Source organism: Cygnus atratus, chromosome 23 (genome assembly GCF_013377495.2).
Source record: "Cygnus atratus isolate AKBS03 ecotype Queensland, Australia chromosome 23, CAtr_DNAZoo_HiC_assembly, whole genome shotgun sequence".
Taxonomy (NCBI): Eukaryota; Metazoa; Chordata; class Aves; order Anseriformes; family Anatidae; genus Cygnus; species Cygnus atratus.
Genome location: NC_066384.1, coordinates 1,709,982 through 1,736,344, shown reverse-complemented (window position 1 = coordinate 1,736,344; position 26,363 = coordinate 1,709,982). Strand labels below are relative to the sequence as shown.

The 26,363-nt window shown below is 42.9% G+C and overlaps 1 protein-coding gene across 1 annotated transcript in view; it reads left to right on the top strand.

Moving 5' to 3' along the window:
- The window catches only part of CSMD2 (CUB and Sushi multiple domains 2), a 290,461-nt gene that overhangs the window by 100,993 nt on the left and 163,105 nt on the right, over window positions 1-26,363 (top strand). The window contains exon 6 of the mRNA XM_035562044.1: window positions 22,933-23,045. Coding sequence (XP_035417937.1) covers window positions 22,933-23,045 — 113 coding nt within the window. The remainder of the gene's footprint in view (window positions 1-22,932; window positions 23,046-26,363) is intronic.

Genomic DNA, 26,363 nt, shown 5'->3' with positions numbered 1-26,363 from the left:
AAAATAATTGTATGTGACAGCTGTTTCTTGGTTCCTGTCAGGATAACTACTGTAATTTAAATCTGCAGCTCTTGGACTACATGTCTAATTTATTTGGGTGGACTTTTCATTAATTTGAAAGGTTCTGAGGGTTTAAAAGCCTTCATTAATTACATTTTAGTAAATGAAAATGTAGCGAGGTTCTGCAGGTTTGTGTGGGAACGTTAAGAAAGAAATTTCCTATGTTTTGTCTGCTTGTTTTCAAAAGGTTAAACCAGTTGTTCGTGGGAAATGACTAGCTTTTCTGCTCCTCTCAGAGTTTTTGTGGCTAAGAACAAGAGCATAAATAAAACAAATTGAAATTTTGACCATTCATTGTAAGTACAACATGACTTCTTGAAGTTCCCAGCAGCGTTAAATATTCATATGTAGTGGATCGCAGAAGTATTAAATTATGAAACAGCCCCGACTTCTGTAGAACTTGTCTTTTTGAAAGGTAAAGATGGGGGAACAAAAGACTGGAAGTAGGGAGCCGTTCCTGTATTACAGATGACTTTTTTATTACATGATTCTGTTGCAACTAATAGGGCTTCTGTAATTGCTACGTTGCTTAATTATGTCAGAGTGAGGGTCAGATGGCTTAATTGTGACATCATTTAATTATGTCAGGATTGGGGTCGGATCACCTGTCATAGTTTACATAGAAGCTTGTGGCAAAACCCTGGTTCCAGTCTAGATGTTGATAAAAAAAAAAAATGAAGCCTAGACAAAATACTTGAACGTGGTGGTGCTTTTGTGCTTCTCAGTTCGCCTCCTGTTTACTCTCACTCCTTTTCAAGTGACCCCGCAGTAGTAAATAACAGGAACAGACTCTGTAGGACCATAAGGCTTCCTCCTTTCATGTCATGGCTTTTTTTGCTTACTCTGAGCAGAGAGGGTGATTTGCATTCCATTTATCTATCCTGCTTTCCCTTCCGTTTTTTTTTTTTCCTCTCAAAAGAGAACCTGCATTTGTGATTATTCTGGGGCAATGAAATAATTTCATTATAGCATTTAGAGGTCTCTTCAGCAGGTGCTTTATTATCTCAATAATTCAGCCTAAGAGACTTTCCAGATTCCCCAATTCCCAGAGTTCAGGAGCTACAAATAAAAGTCTCTTGCTCTTTCCCTGATTTAGTTTATTTAGCCTCATTTATCTGTGTTCTTTCCAGATCTTCCCCAGGAATTTCATTTAAATGTGGAATTGACGATATTCGGTGAAATTGCCTTAAGGACTGCATTGTGTTAAAATGCACACGAGACAGCGTGCGTCCCACTTGGTTTAGGTCCATTTATAAAATTCACTTTGAATTGAGGCCATTAATCTGAACTCAGCAGAATGTTTGCTTATGTCCCTGAATTACCTACATAATTCATCAAAACAGACCGGCTCTGTTCAAGTGAATCCTGGGGCTGGAGCGCGGGAACGACCTCGTTGGTGCCGGTGCGGGGCCCCAGCCGGTGCTGTCCTGCTCCTCCCCGGTGCCGAGAGATGTGCTGGGGTTTGGCAGGCCGTATGGCGCCTTAACAGAGCAGCTTTATTGCGGTAAATTCCTCTGTGCTGGAGGCTCCTCAGGTAGAACAGTGATCGTTGAGCACAAATCATCTGAGGGCAGCAGTGCCCAGTGATGCCCACCTTCTGATGCGCTTGCATCTGGGTTTGGGCAAAGCCTTTCCTGTGGCTGTGACTGCCTTAATCTTCTCTTCGGGGACTAGTGGGGAAACCCTTTCCTTAGCCGCATGTTGAGCGTACACAGCATGCATTTATAAACCTACAGGAGCTCAATAACTTAGAGCCTACCAGGACTGGAGTTGTGGTTCATCAGTGGAGCCAGAAGCCTTTTGGGCACACGTGCTGTCCTCACGCTGGAGTGGTGCCTTCGAAAGCCAGCAGAGAAGGCTCGTGCTCATCCCGATTTCACATTCCTTGGTCCTGTCCCCTGCAAGAGGTTTATCCGTCAGAGGCAGCAGTCAGCTTGACACCCTGCCATGAGGCATCTGCTCTTCCACGCGCCGTCCTCGCTGAGGAGAGTGTTTTACACTTGTCTTAGCACATTGGGAAGTGGCTACAGCTGGGAATGGCTGCGAGGTTGTTGCTACCCTCTTGCCACTGCTGTCATACACGAGTCAGGAACATCTCAATAAAGTGGAAAAAGAGTTATCTGATAGGAGTTTATAGGGAGCTATAACTTAAAAATGACTGTCTCGTCCTGATAATGCACTAAGGTACATCGAGTTTGCTGGGTGTTTTGCTAAGGGAAATTCAACTGCAGAATAGGCAAGATATTCTGTGCCATAATATGCTTCCAGTCTTTACTTTCATTAGACAGTGTTTACCTAAAAGGTAAACCACCTGCTCCAAGCTGCCTCTGCCTTTCGTTGGGCTGCAAAGTCAGTCTCCGGTGAAAGGTGCTTTGCCTAATAATTGGCAGCACCTCCAAGGGGGGGGGGGGGTGAGCGTTGCTGTCCTTACCTGCCTGTGCTTAGGTTTCCTGAAGAATTCATGGGAGATGAGGGAATGAGCCCCTTCGTGCCGATGCTGAGTATTCAGCGTGTTGTCTCCTTGTGGAGTGGCGGAGTTTAGATCAGTCGGCGGGCTGCAAAATGATTGGGATAGGGCTATTTGTTTTATCATTTGGGTATACATAAGGGCATCCTGAAATTGTTAGTGCGTTTTGTCCATTTTCTTAACTGAATCTGATGGAGTCCTGTGGCTGTTCTAAAATACCTGCTTAGTGTCGTTATCTAGTCAGTGCAGTCGTTGGAAATGCATCCTGAGACTGCAGACACCTAATTATAGAGAAAAGATTTTGCCGTCAGTCCAGACAGAAGAAAATCTTTGTTGTGGACCTGTTTAGATTGCTAGTGAGAAGCAGAATCTATAAAGCTTATATATAATACATAATAATGTTTCTCTAGTATCTGACACTTCATTAAAAACAAAACAAAAAGAACACCTCACCAGCTTAGATGACTGGCTCACTCATCCAAGACCTTACCTTTCTGCCTATTAGTTAATGAGTGTTGATGAAGGTGTGAAATTGGTTCCAATTTGCCTTGGTAAGTGAAAATTTCATGCTGGAAGGAGTAATGTAAAAGGTAATGCAGGAAACTAACAAATCCAGAAGACACTACATGGATCGCATACTGAAAAACGTGAAGCCCTGGCTTTCCATTCATTGCCAGAAAGCTGCAAAGGTCGGCACTGCTCGAAGTTACTGCCTCATCAGCACCAATCTTTTCAATGTATGTTAGCTGTTAATTTGAAAGAACATTTTTTTACTATTTCTTTTAAAAAGTGAAAGTAAAAACAGCCCCTTGACAGAACCTATCAAGACACACAAAAAAAGCAGGAAGATGAGAAAAATGTCACCGCTCATGACGATGTTAATTATAAGGTAAACGAATGTTGACATTTGAGAGTTCAGTTGAAAAGATCAGACACGCTAAGGCGTATAGGATCTATGTAAAGTATGATGTAGAGAGATGCAAAGTTGTGTAATGTCTGAAAGCTTACCATTTATAGAAGAGCAGAAGAAAGGAAAAGGTTCAGCACTGTCATCTTTGTCGCTTCTCATAATTATACAGTGTGAATCTAAAGATACTTTTGAAAGCTTCTTCTCTTGTAGTCTTTCTTAGCCAGATTTGTGATTGGAAAAAAAAAAAAAAAGGACCCAACATGGTAAATGTTATCTTTAAAACCACAGGGTAAATAGAAGTAATGTGTGTTACCCTTCATAATCTGATGATATTTTGGTGAATGTTTTGCCTTTAGTAGAGATAGAAGTAATCTCAGTTGCATAAAGCTAAGGCAAAAGACTTAATTTTAATCAGAATGGCTCTCTCTTTAGCAGAGGTGTACACACGGGTCCTTTTAGTGAAATGCTTCTTCATAAGCTATTTTTGAGGTGGCAAACACTGCTGCTTTTCTTCCTGGACAGAAACCAGCTAAGAAAATGGGAGTAAGACACGTCCTTGCCATTTCTGCTGCTGCCGCCTTCTGTGAAGGTAAAGTGCTGTCACTCCGGTCTGACAGCGCAGCCAGCCATTGTCATCACGACTCAAGTCCAGAGCCTGGGAGACTTGATTCTGGGCCTTTCCAGGCTGGAGTAAGGAGTAGTTACCCTTGGCAATACCTCAAACTGTGTGCTGGCATGCTTGCCTTTAATGTTACTGAGGGTCATCAGGGAAGTTATTACCAAGGGTGGCTTTTTTTTCCCGTCTCCTCCTTCCTGCCATAAAATTGTGAGGTCTGTAAAGTCTGGTTGCACCTTGCAGAGGGGCTGTTTAACCGCTGCTTTGGGAGCTTGGGCTGCCAGACCACTGAAAAGCCAAGTGCTGGTTTTAGAGCAGACACCGATGCTGCCATGTACCACCTCTCTTACTCAGTCGCAGGAAAACCATCTCTCTGGAGGTGCCTTGTCCTTGACCTACTAACTCTGTACAGAAGCGCGATTTATCCACTCTGCATGCCTATGAAGAGTGCATGCTTTCAACATTTTCTCCTTCTTTCTTGTTTCCCCATTATTGTCCTGACTGTGGCAAGCTAAGGTCACTGGGAGGAGAATGGTCTCTTGTGCTGAACTGGTTTTCAAGATGCTGCTAAACCATGCCAGATCTTCAGCTGCATGTCATAAAGGCTTTATTTTCTCTCTAATTCACACAATGTTGCCTTTTTATTTCTGATTCTTTTTAATATGAGTAGTTACTCGTGTTTTCCACTTTAGTGCAATTATACCATACTTTGCCTTTTCTCTTTTGCAGGTAGCTGACAAGCTTGTTGAGCCATTACATGGTATTAAATGAAGTAATTGCAATATTAAGTTCCTTCTTCCATGCCATAAAAAAAAAAAAATGCTATTAAAGAGTAACTGCATGATACTGCCTAGAGAACTGGGCTTTGGGCTAAAAGCAGTGCAGGGGCATTTTTGGGGTTTTGGCCACCTTAGGGTGCCTGGGTAGCAGGGACTCTCCTGCTTCTCTGCCCTCTGCCTGCTCTGGCAGAGGACGATCTCGGGGCTGGTTTCAGATCCCTCATCTGATGGACTGGCTGGTATCAAACAGGCTGTGCATTGCTGGCTTCAATGGGAATTAAACATCTCCTGCACCACTAGAATTCATGTCCCCTGAGGAAGAATTTTTGGCTGATACCCAGATGAAAGTATTATGAAGCTTTTTCTTCGTGGGAAGATCATTTTACTCTGCTCATTGTCTTGATGGCATGGCCAAGGACATCATCTCCACAGGTTACTGGGATCATAAATGTTTGTGGCTGTTCCTTGTTGTCTCTCTGGGTTGTCAACAAAATCATTTAGTGAGGCTCTGTGCTAAGATGTGAGGCTGATCATTTACTTTATCCTGATGTTGGGGCTGCCTGTGCTTCTGGTTTGTCAGCTGGGGGCCTCGCTCCGCTCATACTTTGTCGTGAGCTTCTTGCTCATCTAACCCAGGACACGGCTTCTCTTTGCATGGAGTACAGCTCAGATGCGTTACATGTGGGGAAAAATAAAGGACAAACTGCAAAGCCATCTTGTAAATGAGGGGAAGGGACATCATGGAAATGATAAGCAGTTTATTCTAGAGGAATTATTTTAAATGCTGTATGTAAATGTTGAAGTGCTGCGAATCCCTAGATAAGATGCTGTTGGGTAAGATAACAAAGGTTCAAGGAGTACTGATCTCAGGAATATTTCTTGATAGCATTTGTTTGAATTGAACATGCTGCCTGTTTTTCCTTGATAGTGAGATCACCTCCCTCTCATGCCTACTGTGGTTTGAATTGTGTATTTTGGTAACGTTTGTCAACAGAACAGACAATGCGCCTCCCCCCGTTAGCTGATTTTTATTTTAATGCACCTGTTATTCATTGTTACTGGAGACTTTTCCTTTTATCAGTGAGTGTCCTTTCTGGGAGTGAAGTGAGGGTGTATAATTTAATCTCGTGGCTGTAAAAATCCATTCCCGGTTGTACTCGTTGGTAATTTAACAGTGGCGCAGCAAATATTAAATGACTCACCTGCACTTCAATAGAGTTATCATAATGAAGTTTGATGTACACCAACAGGTAGAGGAGGTTGCTCTTACTATGCACATCTTATGTACAATTACAAAAATAGCGTGTGTGTTTCCAGTTCTCTGGTAATGATTCCTCGACCCCCAAACTCTAACAATATTTCCTTTGTTTATAACAACTGCCTTCTTTCTAGTACTTCCACCTACAGATATCCGGGGCTCCACGAAGTAATACCATATGTATTTAAAACAAAACAAAGCTGGAGCAGAAGCAGGTCACCCAAAGCACAGTAACCAAGCCCCAGTCAATGCCCACCTCCCTCTCCAGCTGTGCTCTGCCCAGTGAAGGCTGAGCCTCTCCAGTAGCACACTGCTTGGCACCGCTGCCCTTTCCATGCCGGGGTCGCTTGGGAGAGTTGATGCTAAACGTGTTGAAGTGTAGAGCGAACTTCTTTAACCTCTGTGTGCACACATAGGTGTGTTTTACTAACCTTAAGTCCTCAGATAGCCTATAAGGTAAGAAACGCACCACGTAGCTGTTTGTCTTTGGTGTGCTGGTACTGGAGGACACTGGCAAGAAGAATGGCTTTTCTCCCAGCCAGGCAGCAGCTGTTCTGGCAGAGGCTGCCATGGGCTTCATGCCAATTAAATCTCTGTTACTCTCGCTGTCCAACTCTAGAACAGACGCAAGCTACCTCCATTGATATTAAGCAGACAGCAGGAAACAGCCCAAATTAACCGATCCTTCTCCCTCCTCCAAACTTTTGTCTGAGCAAAGTATTTTATACAAGTGCCCTGCTTTTTGCTCGACTGTTGTGTAGCTGTAGTGTATATTCTGTACGTTAAATGACTTCTAAAATTTGTAGGCTTACTCCTGCTACACAGCTTGCTGTAGTCCACTTCTGTGACCTTGGGTAATTCCCTTCTACTTTTCTTGCTTTTTCTCTGGGAGATGTAAGTTCTTTGGGGACATAACAGGTTGTGTCCCTGCAGTCATTTACTGCCTGTAGCCATGGGCTCCATCCTTATGGACTATCTAGATTGTAATAGGAATTGTTCACATTGTGGAGATTTTTGTAATTTTTGCATTGTTTTCTTAAATACAGCTGATTCAACAGATCAAATACTGCAGACATCAAATTTTCAAGGGCTGCGATTATTTTTACAATGCTATGGTTTGTGTGATAAAATGGTACCCAAGTCCATCAACAGCTTTTTTCTTTAAACCTTTCTCATGACTTTGAGCACAGCCAGTGAGCTGTGGGCTCTTGTCAGAGGAGGCAGCGGGCATCGCTGATAGCCCTGTTATAACCTGACTGCAAATGTGTGGAGGAGATGGGAGAAAACAGGCAGGCAGAAGTTTAAATGAGTGTTTTCCTTTTCTGAAAGCTTTCACTGAGGGAATCTCTGAAGTGGAGTTGCTGCTCTGCTGTCAGATGTGCTGGCTCTCCAAGGCAGACACAAGAGTCCGCACTTTGCTGATGAGAATGTACCGCTTGATCCTCAGAAACAATCATTTATTTACTTGGATCAAATGCTTGGAATTCTCTCAACAGCAAACTATTTTGTTACACTAGCCTCTTGAAAATGGATTTTTTTAAATAATTCACCATTAAGGGTGGTTTATGCTCTTCTGCTCCAATTATTCAATTGCTTGCTAAGTAAATATACGTGACCTTGCAAGGACCTCTTCAAAACCTTTCCTTTGACAGGAAAAGCTGAAGCCATTAATGATGACCTGGGAAAGAAACTTTTTGTGTGAGCAAAGGGGAAAAACAAGTCTTATTTTTTCCATAGCTTCATTGACTGGATGTTGCTGAAGAAGCTTCCTTGTGTCTGCCACTAGATACAGTAAAGCTCAAACATTAACTTATCAGAGAATGCAATATCAAACCTTCCAGTGTGGTTTAAGCAGGTAACTCTTTTTCTCTCTAAAGAGGCAATGAGGACAATGAAGTATTCAGTGCAAAAATGAGAATCTAGCTTAACAATTCATTGCTGTAACTAGTATATTGCACCTCTCACAGGGCTTTGATATCCTGGCAAAATAAGTATTTATTACTTTGCTGGTCTCACATTAAATAGCGTAGTGTAAAATGACAATGTCAAACCAAGTTAAGAATCTGCTTCATTATGAGAGATTTCCTTGCAATAATCCTATATATTATACTTCTGTAGTCACTGTAGAAATTACCACGGGGGACCACCCTGTACTGCTTCTTCAACATCATCATTACTGAATCTTCTCTCCCTCATAAAACCTCCTCTCGGTGATCCCACAGAAATCTTTTTTGTTGCCTGCCTTTTTATTAGCCCTACTTGAGCCACAGCAGCGCTGCCCTTCCGAAGGGAAGGGGGGAGGCCTGGAGGGGGCTGGCTGCCCTGCAAACGGGGCCAGGAATCTGGAGGGCAGCCGCTGAGAGCCCTTCGTGCCTGGACCAGGGGGGTGCTGGGCTCTGATGGAGGGGACAGAGTGGTTAATGCAGTTGGTGGCATTGGTGACTTCTGTGAGGAGCTCCTGAAACGCCCAGCATTAGCGCATTGACTTGGTCTGTTCTCCGGCTCTGGTCTGTGGGTAGTTACAGCTCTGGGCCTGGAACAAACGTGGGACAGGAATGTTCTGCCTGTTGTGTAAAATACAGGAAGGGTATGAGAACAAATAAACTGGCGTGTATATGTGACTTCCAGAATAAGGTCTTTATCCCCAGCACATCCAGGCTTTTAAGCAGACTGCACATGAGACAAGAGCACCAGCCTGGGGGAGCTGGGCTCTCGGCCATCAGCCTCCTGTGTCACCTTGCCCGCTTCCCCCGTTGGTGCTGTCGATAATCATACAGTGACCTCTTCTGTGCGAAATGCTGAGGGATTTACTGGTGGGCTGTCTGCGCAAGATACAGTGCTCCCAGGCTGCTGTTCTGGGAACTGTGCCTAGTTTTTGTTTAACTTTTGCCCTATTTCAAACACCTTGATTGGAGGATGGGAGTATCAGAAATTAATGAGGTAAACATGTTCGCCGTTGGAAACAATCCCTATCTGTATCTTTTTCTCCTCCGTTCTGCTCCTTTTGAATTTGATCCTGTGTTTGGCTCAACACTGTTTTTCCATGCCTTTTATAGCTCTCACTCAGACCTTTAATAATATTTGATCTCTTTTTTTCTTTAAGCTTTAATATACAAGACGTGTATATTTTAGTTTTATGAATCTTCAGGGAGACCTCGTTTACTGAGAGTCTGCTTGAATGACCTTGGAGGGTAATTCAATTCTTTTTCTCCCTCTGCCCCTGCAACCTTCTTGCAGGCATAAAATATTACAGTGGTTCATGCTAGAGACCAAGAGGCAGTTTCACTTTTAGTAGGAAGGTGCAAAAGAGGTTTCCGTGAGAGAAAAGGGTTATTAATTGGATTGTGCCTTCTAGAGCACGTGGGTTACACCGATGCTGTTCCTGAGGTTACCTGTGGCCGTAGTTGAACTTGTGTGTTGTTGCTGGTGTTAACTGTGGCTCTGGCTGTAACTGTGACATGTTCTTGCTGTGTAGAGAGGGCACTTTGTGTTCTTTGTCTGGCAGTGATATGCTGCTATGGAAGGATTTTTCCATTAAATTTACAAATTAAATGGATTTGCCCTATTTTTGCAGGGTGCTTGTGGCTGAAAAGCTGAGTCCTGGCCCTGTAAGTCCCAGAGCCTTGCCTGACTATGAGAGCATCTTCTCTCAGGTCCCAGGGACCCTGCTGATGAGTATGAAACGCAGAGCAGATAGGACCCTGAAGTAGGTAACTCACTGTTCAGTGATGGCTTAGGCTGCCATGGTTGGCTAAGATCAGGAGTCATTTCTGTTCCTGTTAGATACTAAACAGATAAGCCCTTGATTTGAAGACAGTTGCATGGTTTGCTTAGGAGGCTGGGGAGCAGACCAGGTGTTTGCTCTGCCAGCTCTGTGCCTTTCCCTGATCCTATAGTCTTCCCAATTTGGGAGTAGGAAACAAGGGAATTGCACAGCCCAGTGCCTGTGCTGGCAGCCAGGGGAAGGTGCCGTGGGTTCAGCGGGAGGAAGATGAAGATTCTCGCTGCTTTTCCAGCTCCAGTGATTTTTAAGTTGGCTGCAGTATGGAATATTTTTATCCCTTCCAGACTTAAGAAGGAAAATAACACAATCATCACACACAACACAGTCATCTCTGGATGTTCTCATCCTGCCTTAAGCATGAAGCAAAGCAAGCGCATCTTTATTCCATCCTGTAGAGCAAAGTTGCTCTTGTACATCTGTTAACTGAGATGCCAGAACAACACCATCTTGTAACGTGCCTGCCATGCACATTGAGGCGAAGATAAGATTGAGCTCTGAAATGCTGGTTGCTGTTCATGGACCTGCTTTCATTTGACCTCTTTGTAGTGCCTAATGTCAAGGGCATTGTTCTTTTGATATCTGGTAGAAGGTATTTTTACTGAGCGGAGTTTGATGCAAGGGTCCAATACCAAGTTAAATATTTTTAAAGCTTAGGTTTGGCAGCTGGTAGCACAGAAGTGACTTTTGTAATTCAGAATTGCTATTCTGGAAGGCTCAGGTTCCCGACGGATGGAAATGGCTGTCAGGATCCCAAAGTCGTGTTTGCTTGTATGGATCTATAAAGCAGTGGGGTTTTTGGTTTCAGTTTAAAGGATAACAACAAACCTCAATCCCTGTGAATGAGCCTGGCACTGCCTGCATGGGAAGTCCTGTGGTGTAACTGGTGGTGGTGAGTCCCAAGGTTTCTTCCTCTCTTGCCCATTAGTCCTGGCATGAGAGCACGCTCAGGAAAGAGGGAGTGGAAGCAACGCTTAATGGGAAGGGTTCTGCTCATTCTGAACAAAAGTTGAGCACATATGGAAGGGTTTGATAGGAGCAATGCACCAATATGAGAAAGTGGTGCAGCAGCTTTGCAGGTGTCCTGGATTTTACCTTGTCCACCCACCAAAGTACCTTTCTGAAAAAAAAAAAAAAAGCACAACCTTTTCCTTTTCTATCTAGAATCAGTTTGTATCCAGGAACTGGAGGGTTTACATTTAAAATAAATAAAATTTTACTTTTCAGAAAACCTCTTCAAGCTTTGTGGTCGTATTTTTCAGCACAGTTGTATTGTTTGTTAATGGGATATATATAATTTTCCAGCAGCTGTTGCATGCAGGGGCAATGCCAGTTCTGAATAAATATAAGATTGGAAACAAATTCCCAGAAAGGCAGCTAACAATGCCTAGAAAAGAAAATTGCCATGGAGATGAATGTAAAAGATGATGAAGGCAGACACAGTCACTATATAAACATGCATGGCTCTACCAAGGAGGAAGGGAAACTACTTTCTCTTGGTGGTTAGCTGTATGGTACGACAAGAAACCATTCCATACCCTGTCATGGTAATTTTTAAGCAATGGAAGAGGCTGCTAACCAGCCATGTTGAATCACTGTCAAACAGCGATGTTCAAGAGAAAAATGTATTGCACACCACTTTGAAGGAGGCTGAGGATGCTATCCATACTTCCTGGCCTTGGTGTGTGATCCTGTGGTGCCGAGTGTAAATGAGGGATGGGTTTTGGTCTGCTGTTTCACACGGAGACACGGCTGATTTACGTGGCGGAACAGACTCCAGCTTGTTCTCAGACAGCTCTGCAGTGCCATAGTGCGTGAGCAGGGATAAAATTTCGTTTTTGTCTCTGGACTGTAAAGCACAATGCTTGCAATACAGATCTGCAGTCTGGTCAAAAAACTGCTGAAGCTGATGGAAATGGTACCTTAAAATGTTTTATAAAGTCAAATTATATTGCAGGTCTAGGTATTATTGCAAAATAGATCCCGGGGTTAGATTTTGAGCAAGATTCCATGGTTTACCAGTAGGTCGCCAGTTGCTGGCACTCGGTGGTGATGCTGAATGCTGGAACTTGCTGAGAGCACTGCCCTGTCCCACCATGCTTCTGCACTTGGTGCTCTCTACAGGGAGGATGCACGAAGGCTCTTGCTTGAAGTATTTAGAGCAGCTTTGAGGTTGGAATTTAAGGACCAAGTGGCTTCTGTGGATTTGGCTTGAAGCCATTATGCAGCTTTTCTTCAGTTTTGGACTTCATGCTAAATTAATATCTAGAGTAAATAAGCAGATGGTTCCACTAAGCCCTTTTCAACAGAAATTGTAGTCTCACTGTCACCCTACTGCGGTTGGAAGTTACAAAGTAAAACAGTCTTGACCGTGATAGTTCAAAACCGTTGTCTGCTAAAAGGACTGGAAATGTAGTCCCTTTTATGTAAGCACCCAGATGTACAGTAATGATGGATCCCTGTTCCAGTTTTCTGTATGCTTTCTGGAACAGAGCAGCACTCCTCCAGGGGCTAAGCAAGGGCCACAAGTGCACGGGGCTGTAAGAGTTGAGTACCCTATAAAAGCACCGTATAAACAACCTACGTAGGCTGTGACTTCTGGCCACGAGGCACGTTGCCATCGTTCTGAGTTCATGTACACTTCAAAATGATGAAAATAAAAATAAATGAAACTTTCAGCCCCTTGTGATTTGATGAGGAGGGGAAAAGGGAACAGGACACGCTGTTCCCAAAGCTTTGGTGCTGCTGCCATCAATCAGCGCCCATTGGGCCGGTACCCCGGGGGCGACCGGGGTCCTGAGCAGCTGCAGGAGCGCTGGCACCCAGGGGCCGTTCATCACTTGATTAGTTCAGACTTTTGCCCGGAGGCAGGAGCCATTAGACCTGGCTTACACCTTTCTCTGGAGGCTTTACCATCTCACCTTGTTACACAGCCCATCAGTTCCCTTCATCTTTAAAAGGGAAATGAAAGTGCTGTGCCTGTAAAGATGTATTTTCTGCAGTTGGCACGGTTGTGTGCCATTATTTATTATCAGCATTAAGTTGCAGTCCTGTGTAGAAACTCCAGTCACATTCAAATCCTACTGTGGTAAATGTGGAGCCAGAAAATAGTCTTTGCTCAGACAACTTGCTATTTCTGATTACTGTCTTCATCCTGAGGCTGCTTTGCATTTTGTTGTAATTTCTACAGCCATGACTGCTGTAATTCTAGCATGTCTTCGTAGAGCTGTCAGTTACCGAAGCTTCAGTTTGCAAGTCTTGTTTTCTCCTGGTTTCCGGGACTCTTTGTTATGTTGCAGAAGAGCCTTTGCAGAAACTACAAAAACAAGAAACAAACTCAATTTTTTGTCTGGTCCAAATGTGGTTGAGCTCCAGCCTAGACTCCAGTTGTATCTGAAGCTTGGCATCTTCAATTTTTAATGCGACGTCGTAATGTTAGGCAGTGGAAGGCAGTATCAGTTCAGAGTTTTATGAATTTAAAAGCAAAGGTGACTTGACCTGATTGTGCACCAGTTCCCAAAGGAAGCAATTTCTGCAGCTGGTGTGCTGGAAAACCAAAGAGGCTGAAATTTGAATAATCTTTCAACTTCTTGGGCTCAGTCCTCAGAATTTTGTGGGCTGACTGTTGTGCAAACATGCCCCATGTCTTTCTAGCCTAATCTGTCAATAAAGAGTCCAAATTTAATGGAACTTAAGTGCATTGTTAGACTGACAAAGACGTGAGTATATCTGTGCTTGCAGTGATGGAAACGGTTGCTATTTATCAAGTAATAAATAGTGTCTCTTGCTATCAACACATCTAACTCTGCCTGCACTGAGAAAAACAATCTCTGTAGCACTGATAATAAGGCAGAAAGGGTTTATAAGAAATTGTAATAAAGCTGTAGCAGATTTCTTTGGGGGATTTGCAATGCGGCATTAGTAAGCTTCAATTGCATTAGCTGTTCTTCTGTTATGTTGAGTTAGTGTTTGTTTTCTCCTGAATAGAATAAATATAATCATGTTTGTTACCTTTCTTTTGGTATGACTGGAGCCAAATGCTGTTTCTGTAGTAGAAGTATTATGGTAAGTACTTTCACGTAATAAAATGCATCCGTTTCAGCAATATGGTCTCCTATTCCGGTACCTGCCATCATAGTTGATGGGTTTGTGCTCTTCCAGTCTTGCTTTCCTGAGCCATAAACAAACACATTTGTTCTGTCAGTTGACTTCCATTCTACTGAATCAGTTTGTAGTGAGGGTGGCTGCATTGAGGTCCCTTTTACTTGAGTGGGGGGAAATGGGCCCTTCTTTTTCCTTTTGCAAGAAGCCTGCAAGCTCCCCCTGTTAGCAGTGCTGTTCAGTCCCCGAAATGTGTCCTCTGTGGGAGGAAGAGCCTTTCTAATAGCTTTTGGTAGTGACCTACCCCGAAGGATCCGTATCAACAGAGTGGGAGCTTTTCATGCCCTGGGTTGCGGCTCCCCAGTTGTTGGTGCACGGCAAAAAGCCCACGTCCAGACTCTGTCCCACTCGGCAGTGCTTTGCAGTTGAAGCAGGAATGTGGCTTTAGCTGCATTACGATGAAGACAGACTCTCTCTCTGTTCATGGCCAGCTTGACTACTTTACAATTACCTTTATGCACCATCTGCATTTTGCTCATTGCTGTCGTAAGTGGCATGTCAAATTATGCCTTCAGGTTGAAGTGGATTTTATTCCAAAAATGCAAATCTAAACTCTGTTAATGCCTTGAAAACTAAGTATTTACCTACAAGATAAGCCGTTTACTTTTTTATATTTAATGCATGCTTATATATGCATGCATGTGTACATATATGTATGTAATTCTCTGTGTAAATGTAAGAAACCAATTATGTGTAGTAGGGAGGTGTGTGCATAAATACTGGTTCGCTTAATAAGAATTCCTCAGAGACCATCTTATCTGTTGAATTGCTTCATTGTGACAGCTTCAGAAATGTATGTGGACTAATGGATTCTTTCATTAAGTGACCATAATTAATCTAGCATGGAGATCCAAGAGAATTCAGACTAATGAGACTGAAATAATTTTGAAGCATTTCATAGGTTAAGGAAAACAGCAGAGAAATTAGATTGTCAGATCCCCTGCACAGTGTAAATTAGTTTGGCTCTGTTGTCTCCAATGGAGCCATGTTGACTTGTATCAGCCAAGGTTTTGGTTTACACTCTTTTAAAGATGAGCTGAGGAATGTCACTTAAAAAAATGAAGAATTAAGAAAACTTCAGTGTAAAGGCTCCTGCAAAAAAAAGTATTGATTTGCTTTTAGCCAGCAAATTTATCTGGGAGCAGGCATTAATTAAGGTTGATGTCAATGACTGATGGTTTGCTGCTGCACGGAAATGCTTTCATCTTTAGATGGAATGGGGGTGGGAGGAAAAAGAGTAAGCAAGCTGAGTGATAAACTAATCAGATTTCATTTCCATTACTGGTTTTGGAGGTGGTAGAGGCAGATATCACAACTGGAAGGCTTTGGGAGAAATTTGTTGCTCTTGGAGCTGAATCTGAATTCTGTTGTTAAAAGATCTGTGCAGCTCTGCTGAGAGAAAACAGGCAGGTGGCAGAGTATTTGAGGTCAAAAGTGCTGTGACCCAGTTAAATCAGGAGGGGAATTTAGCCCTAGAGCTGCATCCAGGAACTAAGAATCAGGTGGAATCCGAATCGGGAGGCTTCTTTCATTAAGATGCAGGTGTATTCTTTCCATCCCCTAGAGCATTTAGTGAGGAACAATAACTTGATCTAATTATTCATTTTCCTTGTAAAAGTCCATTGTGCTGAGATGTCTCTTGCCACCAAAAAACGAGGTGTAGAGGTGCTTAAGTATACTTTGTTTAAGAGAGCAGGCATGCTAAATAAGATGCTCAAAATTGATGGTACTTCACCTCTCATGATAATATGAGCAGAGGTTTGGATGAAAAGTTAAAAATACGGGTGAAGTGAATAATGATGCACAGCTATGAATGTCTTCAGCAATATGTCCCCTAGTCGTACTGAAAGGAAGAATCAATCCCTAGAGTCCCAGTGCTGCTGTGCGATGGAGCCCCAGGGGCTGTGGCTATGAGGAAGCTGCCGGCTGCGACTAGGCCGCGCTGCGGGGCTGCCAAGCAGCACTGGGGGCCGGGGCTCAGCTGGTGCCAGCTCTGTGCCCCGAGCACACAAGGTGTGTCTCAGCAACGCTTGGATGGGATCCTGAACGGCTGGAACGATTAATTCCAGGTACCTCTGAGATGCAGAGGTTTGGGGTTGGGAGAGGAGAGACATGGAGACCAGCAGAATGACTCCAAGCCTTCCCCAGTCGTGTATTGCTCGTGTCTGACGTGGCCGTTGATGAGTCAAAGTCCCACGAAGGTGTCAGAGGTGCCAGGTATTCCATGTCCCGTCAGTCAGAAAAGCTTTTTTTCTGAATCTTAAAACCTCAGAGCTCAACTCCCAATCCTGTGATAATGTTGGTGTGACCTTGGAAATGCAAGCACCCCTCTCAGGCTCAGCTTGGTCCCTGCTAAAACATAAGGCAGTACTACTACTGCCACTAAAGTTGTTTCCTTGTCTTTTATCTGTTTGGGCTTATTTCAGATGGTGTCTGGCTACATCCTGATTCTGAATAGCACCAGGGCTTGTGTGTGCCTTCAAGTTCATGCTTAAATTCATTCTCTCCAAATAATGCACTCGATGTAATGGGATTTCAAGTAGAGTTCCTAACTCCAGTTGTGACCTTTGACTTCAGGCTTTCTTGCAGTCAGTTTGTGTAGCATCTGTACAATGAACTGCTCGCTCTGTTTGGGTTCTGTAGGAAGTACTGTGGTCAAATTCATACTTATAAAATTTCAGGGTAGTTCAAATTGGATCTTCTGCCTGCAAATATCTCCTCCTACTATTCTAGTGCTCTAACTCACTTTCTGACATTTTATTGATTTTTCTTTTTCTTTCTTTCTCTCCATGTGGAACCAAATTAAAGCTGGAATTGGGATTGTAAATAGATAATGGTGCGTGAATGCAGATTAATCATTGCCATCCATGTACAATAATACTAATTGTGCCAAGGGAGGAATGGATGACTGAGTGATGACTGAGTGGTATAAATATTTAATGCTGGATTCCAATGTGAAATACAAGAGTGAAAGAAGAAAAAAAGAAAATAGTTGAGAAAATCACACTTCACTACTTTTGCTCAAAAGAAGAGCTTTGATACCATTAACCTTCCTGCATTATGCAATAAAGGAGTATCGCAGGAGCTGCGTTTAACTTAGCGGTTTCAATTTCACTTAAGAATAAAATGCCTTAGAGCTTACGTTAAAAATGTTGGAAGCCCTTTGGGATAAAATTGGTAAAAGTCTCAGAACCTGGTGCTTGAGAGGTGCTTTTTTGACAGGCCATCTAAACTTGCAGCCAGCGTGCAGGGTGGGGGCCCAGGGACAGAGTGAGGATTAGGAGCTGTCTCAACAAAGTACAAGGGAAGAGTGAAATTTGGAAAATCTGCAAATGCTGCAGGGGTTTCGGTTTGAAAAGGAATAATGAAGTCACAAATACCTGCTGGGGAAAAAAAAAAAAAAGGTTATGGAGTATGTTGGAAGTTATTGCTGAGTATCTGTGTTGGCTTTTTGTTTGTTCTTTTTCCCCCCAGAATTTAATATGGTCTGAAATTTAAGCAGATCTAGTACCTGGTACAGCAGAGGGAAAGCTTCATGTAGTGTACCGTGCACGTATCTGCAGCAGATTAATCTGCCTGGAACCTGAGAGCAGTGCCTGGCATGCCCATATTTCTCTCTAGTTCATTTAAAACCTTTGATCACAACATGAACTCTTGTCTTCTGCCGGGCCCCTCCTACCGTAGTCCTCCTCTGCCATGCTGATGGAACAAACAGCTGGGACTTGCAGCCTGATCACAAATGTGCGTAAATAAACTGTTCCACCGACCTCGTTCAACCACAGAATGACCCAAGTGCTCCTAGAGCAGCTTTTTTCCCTGCTTATTCAGAGAAGAGCTAAGATTAAAATGGTTGTTCGTGTTCAAAGCCTCCTGTCTGCACAGCAGCAGGTCAGAAGCTCTCTGTTCTCCCTCTTCTGGGTATTTACCTGGTGAGATCAGCTCCTGTGGGGAGCCCAGAGCCTGCTGTCCTCAAAGCTCCCCCTGTGTGCTGGGAACGTGCCTTTTGTTGCCTGTATCACAAAGGACTGTGACATAAAAAGCTAAAATCTGTTCTCTATGCGCTGTGCATAGGATGAGCTTAAACTGCGGGAGGGAATTAAAAATCAGGCTTAGCTATGAAGAAACACATTATTTCTAAATCCTCACTGCCATTGAGTTTTTCCTGGGGCTGGTAAATGCTCTTCAAGCAATTACAGGAGTTCCTGTGCTTTCTGAGCACTGGTTTCTCTGCACTGGTTGCTTGACATTGGTGTTGAGGACCCTTCAAATTTGATCAGCTTTATTCAGTATCTTACAGTATCTTAGGCATATCTTAACAGATTCTTTCTCATGCGAAGTATTCGTGTGGTTCAAATGGCAAATTGTGATTTCAGGGGCCTTCTATAGGTAGAGCACAAGCCAGTGTCCAAAAACATGGTCAGTGGGGGACGAGACTGAAGCCAGGGCTGAAATGAGCTTGTTCATTGTCCAACCTCCTTTGCCTCTGGTTGCCTCCAGAGAGCTGTTTGTATTTGCAGGCTCAGGCACGGCTGTGGAGGCTGCTCCTGGGGGCAAGCTCAGTTCATTTCTTTCTCCAAGTGACTCCTGAATTGAGACGATATTTAATATAGAATGGGTACTGAATTTCCATCAGTGAGTAATGGTTATTGATTTTACTTTAAAAAACAAGCCACCACCAATTCTTACATTGCTAGTTAGTCATCCCAGAGCCCAGATTTCCAGTTAACATGTTGTCATATTCAGGAAGCTGCATATTTAATCCAGTGATTCATATCTCCTGACAATGGCAGCAGTGAAGGGGAGGAGGAAGAGGAAATGGACATGGAGAGGCTTGAAAAGTTTTTGCAAATTACTAATAGACTTTTAAAAAACAGACACAAAACCCTGGAATACGGAAAAGTGAAGTAGCAGAGGTCAAAAATAGTCCAATGAGTCATGTGAATAAAAGCCCCTCTATTAGAAATCCAATCATTTATTGGGCTAATGGTAGGTGTTGAAACTTCAGCTACTTAATGTAGCACAAAAGTGTGTTGGGGAACGCGGAAAGAAGTTTCAGCTTTTAATTAGCTCTGGGCATTTTAAACTCTCTGTGATGTATTTCCTCCTTATTGAAGACAACAAGGCAGCGCTGGGTTTATAAAACAAAAATAACGTGACCTTGAAAAGTTGGAGGTATAAACATCATGTGGTCCGTGTCACAGTGCAATCAGCGTCCTCGCCAAGAGATTGTTTTAGCCTTTACCGTGTGCCTTTTTGTTTCGTGTTGCTGTCACTTTGTCTGGTGGTTTAGCAGTGCTAATGGGTGCTGACTGGCATTACCCCTATGCACAGAAAAGTTGGTGGTGGCTCATGCAGGACAGTTGGGGTGTTTTCTCTGCTTTTAGTGATTGCTGTTGACTCTTGCCTGCTGAGCATCCTTCCCACTTCATATGAGATTCAGCAGCAGCAGCCAGGGCATTTGCATTCAAGGACCATGCAGCTGCTTCAGATCAACTGTGTTTATCTGTAATTAAATATTCCATTATCAATTAACCATTAATTCTTCCTAGCGATTATTTCAAACCTGTGGGAGCCTTATAGTGAAAAGGTAGTAGTTAACTGCAGGTGAGCACAATGTTTTCTATTAAAAGTGTAGCTGTAGCCATTTGGTTTCTTACCCATCAGAACATTTCATCCCTGACCTATCCAGTCTGGTGCTGGGCAGCATGATTTCATTGGGAATGAGCCCTTCTTTCTGCCATTGTGGACCTGCAGACTCAGTAGCAGCAGCAGCTGAGGAAAAGGTGGGAGATGGGGATGCTTTTGGTCTGGCTGCGTGACGGTGGCTTGCCTGCTGCCTGGATAACGTGAAGCAGGAGAAGCTGCAGCTCTGGGATTACAGCTTGCACCTTCCAGCATGTTCCCTCCTGCAGCACTGTGTTTTTTTCTCCTCCATAGCCCCGAGTGCCAGATGGAGCTGCTCAGGTGAAGCAACCTGTGTCTGAGGTGGGGATTTGATGTTGAGCGGGTGGCCATCTGCAGTCACAGTTCAGCCCACCGCAGTGGTTTGTTTGCTTTGTTCTTTTGGAGGGTTCCCCCCCAAAAAAAACCAAACAAACAAAAAAACTGTTGGTGCTTTTCCTGTGGTGCATGGTGCTGTACCATGCGTCCATCCTGGACACTTCCATGGGGTACCCAGCCAAAACAGCCCTGCTGGGGCTCTGTTCTTAGCCTGAGACCTGTGTAAAAAGGCAGCAGCTGCTTTGTTCCTCCTTGCCATCACTGTTGGTGTGTCTCAGCTGGTGCTCCAGTGCTGCTTCAGTGCAAAATCCCAGTTGGATGCCAATGGCCAGCAGCATTTGGGATCTAAAATAGCTCCAAATCGTGCAACCTGACGTTAACAATGAGCTGCTTAACTTCAGAAATAAAAGGAATAGGGAGATAAAAGTGAGAAGAGGGAGTCTGTTCAGCTAGAGCCCTGGAGAATACAGTCTTTTTGTGTGCTGAGAGTTTGAGCACTGGTGTGTATGGAAATGAGGACCCGATAGTGATTTCTTGGCTGATTTAGTTCTTTCAAAAAGCTGTCAACGTCTTAAGCAAATGACATATGGTGCTGATGAACTTCCACGCAGGAAATTCAGGGAGTCATTGTCCCTCACCCTAAATCTTCTATAATACTTTACAGCAGTGCAAAACGCTTGTGGTTATGACTGGTTATTTTTCTATACTTCTGCTTTTGCCTTCATAAACTTTGTTTTTTTATGGTATTGCAAAGGTAGCAAGTAGTACTGTATGTTAATTTTTCTAACTGGTTTTCAATGTGTTTATTCACTCAGCTGGTTGAATTCTAGCATTTCACTTTATGTATGCAGGATTCTTGGAAGTTAATAGCAGACAATTCGTGTATGTAAAAGTAAGTGTATATGTAAGTAAACCACAGTCAGCAGGCTGCAGAATCCACTTCTCAAAAGGATACGTGTTAAAAATGGGTGGGGGAAGAGGAGGGTGAAATTCTGCAGCATTCAGGCAGGTTAACTTTATTCTTCTCTAGTTCTTACATCAGGCAATCGAATTACTCCGCTCTGCACAGTTATGAAAGCAAAATTTGGCTCTGCGTACCTAAAGATTCTTTATGAGAAGTTTGACTATTGATTCCAAATAATAAAATAGTCTTTGGGGGTAAGAGTATTAAGTTTAAAGATGTTGTCATAACAACCAGCCGTGGTAACTTTCTCAGAATTGGTTTTAGACATCCCATGTTTGATCTCAGCCCAAAATGTGTTTGTTGGAACTTAGTTATTTGAAAAAGTATCAAATTAAAATGGTTTCAGCTAACTTTGAGTTAAGCAAGGATGGAAAAATGCCATATAAATATCATTTTTGGAAGACCTGGTATTTTAGAAGGGTCGACAAAATTGGCACAAAAATATCAATAGAGAAATGTTCAGCAACAATCTTAAACAATTTTATAGCGTAAAGAATGTTTTCAGTCATGCTTCATAATTATGCAGAATTCAGCTTAACTCTCCAAGATAATACGTGGTTTAGTCTGTACTGTAGGTGGCAGAGGTGCGTTAGTTATGCAGCGTAATCATCTTCGCTGCTTCATTAGCGAGCGGGGCAGGATTATGCTGCAGTTCATCTACCATTAATAAATAAGCTGCCAAGTATCAGCCTGGTTCCCTGCTGTTTGCCTTAGAAAAAATTTAGAGTACCTCTGGAGGTGTTAGGTGAGTGAAGGACTTTTAAAATATTTTCTAGGCTTCAGTTCTACTCTTGAAATTGGGTAGTTATATTAAAGATGCAAGTATCCTTCTGAATCTAATAGATACACGGTATACTTTTACCTTCATCTAAAAAAAAGGTATTGAAGTGCTAATATTTTTTTAAATAAGTGACAGTCTGTGATAAAAAAATCAAATGGGCTTTAGCTAACAATAATAGGATTCCATAATAGCTTTTGCCATGGTAGTGTTGTTCACCTTACCATGGTTAATGTTAACATTATGTAGCTCAATTCAAGGGTGCTGTGACTTAGGTAAACATCGTTCTGTACTAAGGCTTGGCATGTGACAACTCAACCAGGAATTATGGCCTAAAGTTTAATAAAGCAAACAGTATTTTTTTTAAAGAGGTATAAAGTGGTACAAAGAAGAAAGTTGTTGAAGGACTGATAAATGGCTGTGGAGCTTTCCACCTCATGTTTGATGGTTATAATCTTCTCCAGGTTGGGATAGATCATAAATCATTGCTTCTTGCTACCTGTTCCCAGTAAAAGAAAATTGTTCTTGCAATGCTTTATCTCCCTCAGTTAAAATAAACTTTATTATTTTAAAGAAGAGTTACCCAGACATGAAGACAGGAACTGAATGAGCTTGAGAGCCGAGCTCACCTTGCTTGCTTTAGGTGTGGTATGCCCCCGAGATGATTATGTGATTTCAGTGTGATATCAATAAGATAACAAAAGGTGACAGTTATGAAAGCAGTGCTACTCTGGAGGAACGTGCAGAGCTCCTCCAGTTCAGTGGGGTTCTGTTCCTTCCGCTCTTCCTCGTGGTGCAGGAGTGTCCAGCTGCAGCGGGTGCTGCTATAGATGCCTCCCGAAAGGGCTTAAGGGCTTCCCGTCCCCACTCCCCTGCTAGCCGGGCCTGGGGAAGGGCTGCATCTTCCTCAGCTCCCTCCCCAGGGTGCTCGCTGCAGCTGGGAGGGCTCGCACACGCCACTGGGCTTTGGGGATGAATGAAAATTGAGTGTTCTCATCTGATTTTTCTTTTGTATGGGGTGCTTGCTTTGAGCACATGGAACACATTCAGGATCTCTGATACTCATATAGGAGGAGGATTGACTGTGGAAGGACAGGTGGGTTTGGTGCAATTCACAGTCCAAATAACATTTGGCTGTTACTGGTTGGTTTCTTGCAGGTTTACTGGAATGAATCTGCCGGCCCCGGTTATCAGCAGTAAAAATTGGCTGCGGCTTCACTTCACATCAGATGGCAACCACAGGCAGAAGGGGTTCAGTGCCCAGTATCAAGGTAAATGCTTACTGCCCTGTTTGCTGATTCAGCATGCACGTTTAGTCAAACTTTTTTTTCCCCTAGGAATCCACAATTAACTTTCTGCATGATTATTCTGTTGTTAACCTTAATTTTCTAGCTGGGTATCCAGGTGTTGTTGCATGGAGAGCTGCTCTTGGCAATGTATTGGAGATACAAACACTTGAGAGCTACTGGAAGATTCATTTGCGATGTATGCTTTGTTAGAGGAAGCAGATGTTCCTTTACCTGCAGTTTCGCAGGAGGTGCCACGTGTGTTATGGCAGCACAGACAGGGTGCCACGAGGCAAAAAGCAGCGCAGAGTCCCACAGTGACTGTCTGCGTTTTACTCTGTGCTTAAGTGAGATGTCGGTGGGTCTGTTTTGAATGAGATCTAAACTATCCTGTATTTACTGGTTGTCTCTAGAAGAAAAAGTTCAGGATTGGGGTCTAAGAATGCTGTTGAGTGAGAGGAATTGCTCTGGGACACAAAGTGAGCAGAGACAAGCTCCTCATCTGAGGCTTGCCAACAACCATGGGACACTGCAGTTCAGCACATCCTGCGTGCGACCAAATGGTCACCAGAAGGGTGGCTTTGAGGAGCTTGTTTAGGGCTGCTTACACCCTTCTCCCCAAGGATTTTGGAGGTTGTTGTGGGTGCAGTGGTGCAGCATTGCTTGAGGCAACTAACTCCGAAGGCGGGGTCAGGAATCAGGGCAATGAAGCAGGGAAGGAGCAGGAACACCTACCCAGCTCCTTGTCCACCCTCCAGAGCTTTGTCCATGTAGTTCAACAGCTTTCCTCAAAAGGAGGGAACAGGACATGGATGAGGAAAAAGTGCCATAGCCCTAGACTGACAGGAACAATGTGGAAGGGAGATGATTTTCCTTTCATAGATCTATAAACCGGTTCTGTTTGTTCCTTGTTTGTTTTGTCTTAGCAATGTTGTCACGGCCTCAGCATGGGCTTTGCTTTTATGAATCGCTGTTTTTGCCTAACTTTCCGTATATTCCTTTAATGTATAAATTTCTTTATTTTAAATTATAATTAAAAACACTTTTTGTTTTTTTTTGTCTGTATAACACAAATGACTGCGTGCAGCTGATGACTCTTGATACAGCATTTTCCTTTGCAGTCATGATTGCTGCTTTCTATTAAAACACCTGTGTGAATCATCCTTTTTTCCTAAATAGAAAAATAAAGATTAATGTTATAATTTCCTCTGATTAGATAAATGTCAGGGGGTTCTAATCTAGCACGCTCCTTGGAAACTTTTGTTAGATATAATGAACTGTGCTTTTGTGTATTGAGTATTTAAAAGATTAACTTGAATGCCATTTCAACAGCACATTTTTAAGGAGGACCTCTAACTAGGTGGCAAAGGGAATCTGAAATCCATTCTTCAGTAACTTGCTGGTTTTTATGAAGTTTGTCAGGGTCTTTCCATCTGTTAAGAAAGATTTCAATGCTTTAAAGAAAAAAAAAAGCACCAACAAACAACAACAAAACAACCTGGGGATAAAGGCAGGGTTTTTTGCAGTCAACGGAATTTGTGTCTACAGAACACTAAAGATGCCAATGCAACTTCAGAAAACTCAGCATAACCCTTTCAGAGGAACACAACCTTGTTTGAACATAAATATTTTAATGGAGATAAATAAATAAGTAGCTACAAAATAGGACATGTAATGCCATATAAAGTAGAGCAACTAAAATGTGTTTCTTAGCAGTAGAGATGTAAGTGAACCTCAGGATTGTCCAAGAGCAGGAAGGAAGGGAGGGTTAGGATGAATCTAATTCGTTGTCTGTTTTCCAAAGATGTGTTCCCCATTTATTAACATCCTGTATCCTCCGAGACAGTATCTGGCTTTGTTGATAATCTATAAGAAAGTCATTTCCCTTCCAACTTGTTTAACATTGATACTTAGTTTTAGCAGAATGCGTTCTTCGTATGTTCCATTTCAGCTCTTCCTAATCCACGCCCTCGTTTGGACATCTCTTTATGAATGTAAAAGCAAGGTTAGATATAAACAGCCCATATACAGGTTCTCTTTATGTTGAATACAGTTAAATTCATTCCTTTGCAGGGAGAGTGGAAATATTTTTTCCCTTCCCTGTTGCTTTTATGTAAGGTGAATCTTGCATTCTTGCAAATACCATGTTCCACACCCCGTGAAAGCAAATGAAAGGGGCCACAGATAAATCGGTGCATTGATCTTTTTTCTTTCGTCCTCCTGCTCCCTCCGTCTTCATTCCCGAATACGTGCTGTGTACCTGCAGGTGATAAGAAAATAAGCTCCATGTACCTTGCTCAGGACAGGCGACAGTAGGGGTTAGAAGCCAGGTATTGTCAGTCATCAGTGTAGCGATGAGGTACTGTAAATGAGGTAATGAAAAAGCTGTTGAATTTAAAATTATGCTAAACAGATCGAAATAATGATCTGCCTGGTGTAGTCCATCTCTCCAGCACATATTTTATTACTTAAACAGGATCCTGAACTGCTTTTTAGCTGATTGTTACCAACACATAATTGCATCTTTTATTGATCTAACCCTCCCCATTCCCTTCCCCTTCTGTCCTGCACTCTCAGGTAGAAAGATAAATGTGGGTGAGTTTCAGCCCGTATCACAATGCAGAATACTGGCAGGCTTGTCATCTTTAATAATGGTCTGATGAACTATTTTGCACATATTGCACCACCTAAAAGGCTTTTAAAAATATGTGTACATCTATATATCCTTAATTTTTGGCAGATCTACCAATCCTCATCTTGGATCGCGCCTGCGGGCTGCAAAGGGGATAGAGCGTATGCTCTGCAACCTGTTAAGTCTCCTGAGCAATCCTGAGAAAAAGGCAAAAAGAGGAGAGTTCTGGTGCTTGTTACAGGCTCTGATTCCTAAAGAGCTGTTTCTTATACAAGCTAATGGCAGGCATAAATGAAATAAGGGTGTCATTTCGCTAGGTGCGCATACAGCCACATGGGTGTCTGAAAATGGTTGCAGGTGAGGGAAGGTGGTTTCTCTTCACGTCCAGCTCAAGTGAGAATCCCTGTAAGCAGCCTGCAGTAATATCACAGATGATACTAGAGCACCCCAGCAGGAAGAAAATAAAGTAGAAATCTGATTCAAGCAAGCCAATATATCATGGCAACCCCCCAGCGAGGGAAACAGAGTTTCATGGAATAGATTTTTGCTGAAATGTGGTGGGTTTTGTTTTCAAATTAAAAATAAATAAATGTCTCCTTAAATTCGTATTTAGAGCAACATGAAACAGTTTAGAAAAAAACATCCCAGACTGCTTGCTTGCTGGAAAAGCT